This window comes from Strongylocentrotus purpuratus, unplaced genomic scaffold, assembly GCF_000002235.5.
Source record: "Strongylocentrotus purpuratus isolate Spur 01 unplaced genomic scaffold, Spur_5.0 spur5_scaffold_18, whole genome shotgun sequence".
NCBI lineage: Eukaryota > Metazoa > Echinodermata > Echinoidea > Camarodonta > Strongylocentrotidae > Strongylocentrotus > Strongylocentrotus purpuratus.
In genome coordinates this window covers 24,163,344-24,173,212 of record NW_022145603.1, presented here as the reverse complement: position 1 = coordinate 24,173,212, position 9,869 = coordinate 24,163,344, and the positions used below count along the sequence as shown (strand labels likewise).

Below are 9,869 nucleotides of genomic sequence, written 5' to 3'. Positions count from 1 at the left end.
TGTGTAAAGTGTATATTTTCCACCACATAGGCACAAATCCCCCAGAAAGGAATGAATGAAATATATGAAGTACATATAGAAAACTAACAATATTTAAAATACAATAATGCACCTTTATTTTCACTTAGAGTGTTATTTCATGAAAAACACAGCAGTCGATAAGAAACTGCTTTCTTTTTGGTCAACAACTGTTTTAAATACTCCAGTCTTGGGTTGTTAAAAAACTAACCCAATTTTGTGCCTTGTACAGAAAACTAATAACAGGTAAACAAAATTGGATTAAAATAACCTAAATAACATTTGAATTGTTGCTAGTGTTCTGGGTAGGTATCATTACTGGCCATTGAGATATGACAATGTACAAAGCTATAAAGAATGTTTTTATTTCAAGAGATGTTTCAACTCTATCCCAGAAAAAAATAAAATAATGAAAAATATGCCTGTGTAAATGTACATAAGCAAGCAGCTAAACAAAATGACCCTGTCTGTGTATGAATTATTGGCACATAAAATACAGAAGCTTACTGATAAATTTCAACATAAATGGCTTTTGCAACGAAAGTGTGCATTGCATAAGATGGCATTGGGCTTGTATAAATTTTCATGTGTCTTGAATATGTTCCTGGTAGTACAGCCTTTCGGTTCACAGAGCATTTCGGGGTTAAATCACGCATTTTTTCACAGATAAATAATAATATTTTGCTTTTATATAGCACTTAATACATCGACAATGTCTCTAAGCCCTTTACAGATTTATTATTACCCTGGACATCTGATTCAGGCTTGCCCACACACAATGTATGCACATTCTCCACTCTCTGGGGAGCATTCCAGATATATAACTATGGTTTGTTCCTTGTGTTTTGATACTGAATATCTAAAAATGAGAGATATAAAAAGTAATTAGATTTTGTACATTTTGAGTCTGTTCCTATTGCAGGACGCAATATTGATATTACATCTTTTGTTTAATTATTCAAATGCATATTATAAAATTCAAATTTCACACTTTCCTTGAAAATCTGACGTTAAATCTGATAATTTATATTGCATTGTTCACTTAGTTTCATAGAATATAAATCAAATCTTTTGGGAAGAATGTATAACATATCAAAAATATACAAATATTGCCAAAAGTGGAGGTAAATTTTTGTATGAGGATCGCATACGAAAATTCTTCTAACCATTCGTATGTCTATTTCATGAGTAAAAATATGCATAAAATTTATAAAAACATTGATTTATTTTCTAACAATGAACATAAACATTTATGTTTAGAGAAAATACAAAACAAATGATTGTTTATAAAAATGAAAATGATAGCCCCAAAGAAATTACAGTAATTTCTAAGAATGACATGTATTATCGAAGGCCTCACAATAAATTTAGAAAGATGTCATTTGCATGCGAAGAACAATGCAATATATACAGCAAGAATATGTATATTTTTATATGGAAATATTAATAATAATAATCATATATTACACTTGCCTATGATTTGTATATCTACTCTTGGAAAGGCCTATATCACATGGAAGTATATACAAACAATTTGTCCAATCATTGTTTATCGATTCATTTCAACACTTTTCAGTCAGTGGCAATTTCAATATAACGATTGAGTTATTTACATATTTCTCTTTCAAACACCAATGGAATACAAGCATTACAATGACTCACATAAAATACTCTGTACATCTTTATCATAGCTTGTTAGTAAAATAGCTACTATATGACCAGCAACACACAGTAAATGTAGTACTATTTTGATCTCAGTTAAAAATTTTGCCGTTTTCATTGGCTCTTCTAAAGCAACCTAAAATTCATACAAGATTTCTAATTTCATGTCAAGATGCAGCAATTATTCAAATTATCTCTGTTTGTTTATCAAAAAGCAACAAAATTACAAGTATACTTTGATTTCATGAGTTGGCAATGTAGCATTCAGTATCAGAATTAAATAATCAGTTTGGAGCAGGAACGACGTTATTTACTCAGCATTTACGCCCTCCTCACCCCAAATAAACAAGTCACATATTCAAAGGACTTGGGTCTTTCTTACACAAAAGGGATAGGTGTGCAAGTGTGCATCTCTAGTTTGAGTGCAGAAAAGTGCACACCAAATCCCACATCCACCCACGCAGACAAACAAAAGGATGAAGAAAGAGAAGATAAAGAGAGAGGAGAACAGACAGACGAAGGAAGAAAGAGACAGACAGAGGAAGGGACAAAGAAAGAGAAGATAAAGAGAGAGGAGAACAGATAGACAGACGAAGGGACGAAGAAAGAGACGATAAAGAGAGAGGATAACAGACAGACGAAGGGACGAAGAAAGAGACGATAAAGAGAGAGAACTGACAGAGAGACAAAGGGATAAGGAAGAGAAGATAAGGAGAGGAGGACAAACAGACAGACGAAGGGATGAAGAAAGAGAGGTTAAAGAGAGAGGAGAACTGACAGAGAGACAGACGAAGGGACAAAGAGACGATAAAGAGAGAGAACAGACAGACAAAGGGACAAAGAAAGAGAAGACAGACAAAGGAACGAAGAAAGAGAAGACAGAAAAGGGGATGAAGAAAGAGAAGATAAAGAGAGAGTAGAACAGACAAACAGACAGACACAAGGGACACCATTGATCTCAACAGTGACATCACAGCAGAACTTCCTATTGAGTCACCCACTATGAACCCCTTACAATGACTTCTATCAAACAGACTCGTACAAATCAAAAGTAATCATATCAATATTACGCTTCCTGTCGCAACACTCGTAAAAGTTTGTGCAACTAAAACGTTTACAATTAGTAATCAATGGGTTTCAGTTCCGTACAGAACTTGTCAAACACTGCCTACAAAGGCAACATTACAACCAGGAATGAAACTGAGATATTTTTCCCATAAAAATTGAGTCTGAATCATGAATAAAATTAGAAAAGAGTGGAACAAATCATCTCTAGCATACAAATCTTAATTTCATTAATGGAAGAACAACTCTTCTTGTATTCCCTGACAATGTCTCGTCATGATTTAGGCAAACCCCCAAACTCGTACAGAGTTCTCTGAGTCCTGTTTCATAAAAATTGTTATCAATAAATAATGAATGCTAAAATTCTATTACAAATTTGCTCTCAGACAATAAAATGCCCTGCGAGAAGGAGTTGCGGTCAATCTGAATCATTGGCAACTACATCAATCACAACTCACACATGTGGTGATTGAAATTTTGCAAAGAAAATAAGTCTTTTCAGAATCAATTACATAGAATAAAACAGAAAGTAGACATTTATCAATTTACCATTTTCCTGAAATCGTAAATTTTCTGTAATTTCAGTTTGAAATACTGAGAGTCAGTCCTACTTGGCAGCTCAGCAATGACTATCCGAGTCCGTGACTCCAGCCCCATGGTTGTCATCAGCAAGTTAACTCTTGGTGTCACTACCAACCATCAGAAATGCCAACAGTAGATTGGTCTTGTCACTACGCTAGTTGGTCAAGACAATGCCCCAAATATTCTGAATCCTGACAGGACGATGAGACAGGATTGAAGAGTTTAGCCTCATTGGTAAGTCGCTTGGAGTCTGTTGAACCCACTGGCTGACGGAAGACCTCCAGATGTATCGTGGATCTCGTTCACATCTTCTGGTCAGCTCAAAAGAAATGTGGATTCTATCCTGACGTTTGAACCAAGCTTGGCGTCCCTGGTCAGAGCGGCGCAAGACTGACCATCATACACATTCTCCATCTTGCTCATCAGGCATTCTGCTGCCCCTAAGAAACATGAGTGAGTGGCCTTTTACACACTCTGGACGTCAGAACCCGATGTCACACATGTTCCTTTTCTGGCATTTGGTTCAGAAGAAGCATCAGATCGCTAGGGTGGACAGAACAATGCCTTTGAAACTTAGCAATATTTAGGCTTGAACCTGTTGGCACACATGTTCACATCTAGCATTTGGCTCGGGAGAAACCATGCTAAGCTGAAGAGTGAAAAGCTTTTGACATCATCTCCAAGTTGACCGTGGCCTTCGGGATCCTTTGGGATCCTCTAGGTTTGTCTGATGTTGACACGTCAGGTGCGCCACTGCTGCATCCTCAGGCAATACCCATTCTTCAGTACTCCAATCGGACATCACTCAGCGTCCTTGTCAACATTGACATGAACACGTGCCAAACAGGGCATGTAGAAACACATGGGCAACATCACGTTGCAATCGCATTCAGCGTCCTCAATGTTATATGACCATATGTCGAAGGTCATGACCCGTCACACGGCGCACAGCTTTATAGTTCAGTGGCTCCCGAGGTTCGTACGACTGGGTCTCGGAAGCTGTTTGTCAAATCTTGTCCTCGAAGTTCTGTTTCATTCGCTTCTGGGCGGTCTTGGCTGCAGAAAGGAATGAATGGGAGAATGATGTTATTATAATAATAATAATTATATATTTGCTTATATAGCGCTTAACACTTACTTTATCAGAAGTCTCTAAGCACTCTACAATAATGCAGCATAATTACCCTGGCTTTATATTTACAATGGCTTTCGTTTCCAGTCACATTGCATGAATACTGTTGCAAACTAAGTTCATTTTAAAAAAAAAAATCCATCGGTACATTGCCCCAAATAGAGATAGAGGAAAGCCCAAAGCAACACAATGAACAAAATTCTATGAACCATCAGAAATTGTGAGAGTATAAATAGGGAGACACGAGTACACGTAGGGGAATAGCAAACTGGCATAGTAGTCATATGACAGTAGCGTCATTGTGGATAATTCTCCCTTTTGCTGTACAGTAAAATATGAACTTCCTCGTCTCTGGTCTGTGTTGTAACACACATCTTAGACCGCACTTTGCTAAAGGTCCTTAAATAGGCAAAAGATCCTGCTGAGTGATGGCATTCTGACAAGAGCAATTTTATTCAGAGAGCATGTAGGAACAAAAGGGTGTGTTGCTCTACATTACATCACTGTAGCATTACCAAGGCGCAATTTTAAATTTTATTAACAGTGATGTCAAACTTCGTAACTTTTTTAGCACTCATCCTAATTTATTCAATTGATTTGTTTCTCAGATCTTCCTGCCTTCATCCAAAACAACTTTACTATCAGGGTTAGAAACTTAGAATGCCCTTTAAAATTCCAAAAGAAACTTTCTATTTCAATCAGTATTTGTTTGAGATGAAAAGGCCATCACTATGAACATGACTGACAAAGAAAGCGGACAAAATATACAGTTCCTCAGGTAGATAAAGGAACATTCCTTCACTGCTATTATGTAAAAATGTGTAGAGCAGGTGTCACATGCATATTCACCTTTTTACATAATAGCAGTGAAGGGATGTTCCTTTGTCTACCTGAGGAACTGTATATTTTGTCCGCTTTTTTTGTCTGTCATGTTCATAGTGCATGCCGGTTTTCACTGCTCTGCTTATTCTCAACAAAATTGGCCACAAGCCACTGCGCTCCCAATATCTACAAAGACGTGCTTATCGGTTTATTTTGTATAGAAGTGTGCTTTCTTTTCCGCAGATACTCTGTATTCAACAGTTTTAGCTGAGAGAGGAAGCGGTTTAACAACCACAGCCTGTGTGGGTGTCGCTACATAAATGATAAATCATTCCCTGGTGGAGTCCATTAAATCGTAGCCAACTCATATGCCTTAAAGAGGACACTAGAGAAAAGAAATATTTATGTAAAGGGAGGGGCTCAACTCAACACTACCAGGAGGGTGGTTTCACAAAACCTTTTTCAATGACAAATGACAAATATCAGTGACAAATCTGTTGATAACCAATCAGAAGCAAGGATTTCAGTAGCTTATAACAGAAAATGTCATTTGTCACTGATGACAAGTTTTGTGAAACAGGGCCCAAGACAAAACTGTTCATATTTTGCAGCTTGAATAGGGACCCAAATTTAAGAATGGACCTCCCAAATGTCATGTGTTCAGACCCTAAAAAGCTTGGTGATTGCAGGGTTTCCCATCATTTATGAAAACGAAATTATATGACATTTCCCTGATAGAGTTGTAAATTTTGAGGATCATTGTTTAACTTATTTCCAATTTGAAACATCTTCAACAAACCCTAGTTTTAGGGAGTGGTTTGGCAATGCATACCATCCTACAGGTATGCTAGGTAACACAAGACAAAATATGAGACATCTATTCTTTTCTTTTTAGGGTGCCAATAACATTCCCTGACCTTTCAAAGAGTTAAGCAAATTTTCTCGAATCCCTGCCTTTTCCCTGGCTAGAAGAAAGGAACTTAATGTCCAAGGGTTTTCCCGATTTCCTGGTTACCCTGTATTTGGTTCCCTTTAAATGACTGGTTGCTTAGAAAGCAAACTTGATGTTGCCTTGCCAAGTCTAGGGCTGAGCCATCCAGGCACAGGTCATGATTCACTGTAAACCAAAATAGCATTTTCCTGATGGTTGGTGCAATGCTCAATGCTTGGAGGCATTGCTATCATGAGCAACATACATGTACATGTACAATCCATCCCTGTTTAACAAAGATGACTACGCAGTGCACATTAATGTTGTCAATGGTGAGCTATAGAAATACACTGGTATGGTTTAATCATGGACCTACTTGGTTCAATCTAATGATGATTCTTAGGTGAGGGGGGGGGGGGGTAAAATAAATCTATGTCACATTTTTAGGGTTTTAATGATATAAGTGATTGATACCAGAGATAACTACTTTAAACAAATCCGGGGCAAGAAACATAACTTGTCTAAAATTTGAGCTTTTAATTTGTGCATTTTCACCCCTAGGTTACAAATTGCAGCCATAAAACATCACAAAAAACACAGGTAAAAGGGAGAAATTTCTTTCAAACACAAAATTACCATAAACTTTCCAATATGTTCACTTACTAAAACGATAGATCTTTGCACATTTCAAGCACTTTCATTTTTTATTTTTTATAAGATAAAACGATACCTACAAAAAGGGATGTACATAAAGTAATGTCAGAATCTCATTAATTTTTTTGTTGTCGTACCTGAATCTTTGATATCTTTGACAGCCTTTCCAAACTTCTTCATCTTAGCACCGATGTTTTTTGAGTTGCTCTTGGACTCATTCTCAAATTCTCTTACTCTCCTCTCAAACAACCCTGCAAGAAACAACAGAGACAAAGAGAGAAAAAAACCATTAGGGACACATTCATATATCACTGCTTCACATCACAGAACAAGAAAAGCTGTGTCTGCACCTTTACCGTAACCTTCTTTATGATGAGATCAGCAAAGTCCGCTCCGAAAATGTAAATCTTCTAGGAGTACACTGAAGTTTGGACTACAGTCCAAATTCTTAATTCCTCAAACAGAATCAGGTTTCAAGAATGAGAAGTTTGTTCCCACATGTATGACAGATATCTAAAACACAATTTAGCAATGGGACAAAAGAACTCATATCTCGAATTGAACTTTTGAAATTTTGAGTAGAAGTTGGAGAAGGGGAACAGGGCATTTGGGAATGCGGTGATAAGGGGTAGGAAGGAGGGGTCATCATAAGATCATTGTCCACACCATTAACTTGAGAAGGAGGGGGAAGGGGGAGAAGGGGCATTGGTTAACTCTGTTGAAGGGAAAAGAGGGACAAAGGAAAAGGGATACAGAGCATGCGGGAATGTCTTCAGGGGGAGGGGGACTGGGGAGAGGGGGACAGGGGAGAGGGGGGTAGGGGAGAGGGGGGTGGGGGAGAGGGGGAGGGGGGGGGTTAAGGGATGATCACAAGAAGAATAAGAACATTTTTGCACACCTTTAATATGAAAAGGAGAGGGAAGGGGAAGAAGAGGCATCCGATAACTCTGTAGAAGGGAAAAGAGGGACAAAGGAAAAGGGATACAGAGCATGTGGGAATGTCTTCGGGGGAGAGGGACGGGGGAGAGGGACGAGGGAGAGGGGAGGGGACGGGGGAGAGGGAGAGGGGCGAGGGAGAGGGGACGGGGGGAAGGGGAGGGGAGGGTTTGAGGGATGATAAGAAGAAGAAGAACATGTTTTGCACACCTTTACCTTGTGAGATGCCTTCGCTCTCCGACTCCTTCTCTTGGATGAAGAGAGAGAACATCTGCGTCTCGCTGAACACCTCCAGGAAGTTCCGCACGCTTTTGGACGACACCGCCTTGATGAAACTCTCTCGGTCGAACTTCTGTGAGTCGTCGTACGCCTGCGTAAAGTGGTTGGAGTAGTGCCCCACCGTCTCGACAAAGAACCTGATGAATGCCTCCGAGATGGCGCTGTTCTTCGACTCATGGTCTGAAAATGAAGGAAAGAGAGATTTGGACTATTATTGCCGCAAATGAGATGACTAATCTTATTTGAATGTTTAACTCCATTGAGTGAGGAAAAGAAGCAAAAAGAAAGCCATCTACTCTTACCCCAAAACAATTCTGTAAAAAGCTCACAAACAAATGAATAACAAATCTAATTGTGGAATTATTGGGAAAATATAATTTCATAGTTATTTTTGAAAAATCATGGAGAATTTTCTACAAGGTCACTTTGTCCAGCTTGAAAATGCATTCGCATTTCAAAGACAAAGTACTTTGTATTAATTGTAATAAATAGCCTGGACAAAACTTACCTTATTACATATCTGATAAATTGATCTTTAACTTTGATTATCACCATCAACCTAAAGAATACTTGCTGTTGATAGACTCAAAATGCTATTTATGCAGTCCTGTCAGTAGGTCAGTTTGCATTGCTCAATTTGTATGGTAAAAACACAAGATACTGTACAGTAAAATGAGCCTGGATTTTACCATTTGGGGAGTTTGAATTTGTGATTAAATAAAAATCTTCCTTTCAAAATGATTTACCTTCTGATAATTCATCGTCCGTGTCGGCTCCCTCCCAGCTGCTCATACTGCAAACCTTTAGCGCCCTCTCGAGGGCTGCTGATAGTTTCTTTGGCAAGATAGTTCCCTCGTCACCGATCACGGTGTAGAAGTCCTTTGCATCGAGATCGACGACCAGGACCTATGACAAGGGAAGAATTTTTAGTGATTATAAATTATGAAAGGCGTTCTTTTCTTCCCCTTCTACACTACCATCATGACTTATATCATGACCACCAGAGCCTCCAACACAAATAGGATTATAAACACCAATACCACCACCACTACTACTAGCTCAAAAAACAACCTGATCCGTCACCATACTCACCATTAACACGACATTTACTGACACTAATAAAATCAGCAGCCCCATAATTACCACATCATAGCCATTACAGCTACCAACAAAACCACCACCTTAACTACAAGTAATATCATTTAAAAAACATGTGTAAAACATCAGCATTACAACTATCGTTGCCAACTCAGCTACTACTACCACCACCATCACTACCACTGTCACCACCACAGTCGTCACCACCACCATCCCAAGCCACTACCACCACCACCACCACCATCCCAACCACAACTACCGCCACAAATACCGCCACCACTTCCACCACCACCACCACCACCTAAACCATTATCATTCCAACCACAATCACAATCATTCCCGTAGACAATAAAATCTGAAATCTGAATCACCACAAACACCACCACAGCCACCCCAACCAGAACCACCACCATCCCAAGCCACCACCACCACCACCACCACCCATCCTTACCTCTTCAAGTGGCATCTCCTCTAGCCTTGGTATACAGAGTGAGAGCATACCCATGATGTAGGGCGTCGGTGAGCAGCACATGTCAATCAGCTTCTCGGGTAGGACCGGTACGTAGACGTGTTGCCATGAGAACGGATACAGGAGACCTACTAACGCCTGAGAACATCTGGACAGTTTACTGAAATTAGATATTTTTAAAAGACTGAATTAAGAATCTGTAACATTTTATTTTGTTAGAG

At 38.9% G+C, this 9,869-nt stretch overlaps 1 protein-coding gene across 3 annotated transcripts in view; it reads right to left on the bottom strand.

Moving 5' to 3' along the window:
* Positions 1 to 2,529: 2,529 nt before the first annotated feature.
* The window catches only part of LOC754213 (DENN domain-containing protein 2A), a 118,103-nt gene continuing 110,763 nt past the window's right edge, over positions 2,530 to 9,869 (bottom strand). For 2 of the 3 annotated variants that reach the window (XM_030989537.1, XM_030989539.1), the window contains exons 12-16: positions 9,631 to 9,808; positions 8,828 to 8,987; positions 8,013 to 8,261; positions 7,004 to 7,117; positions 2,530 to 4,383 (exon numbers count right to left, since the gene is read on the bottom strand). In XM_030989537.1, the coding sequence (XP_030845397.1) occupies positions 4,334 to 4,383; positions 7,004 to 7,117; positions 8,013 to 8,261; positions 8,828 to 8,987; positions 9,631 to 9,808 (751 nt within the window). In that variant the 3' untranslated portion in view covers positions 2,530 to 4,333. The remainder of the gene's footprint in view (positions 4,384 to 7,003; positions 7,118 to 8,012; positions 8,262 to 8,827; positions 8,988 to 9,630; positions 9,809 to 9,869) is intronic. The other variant, XM_030989538.1, reaches the window with a different exon arrangement.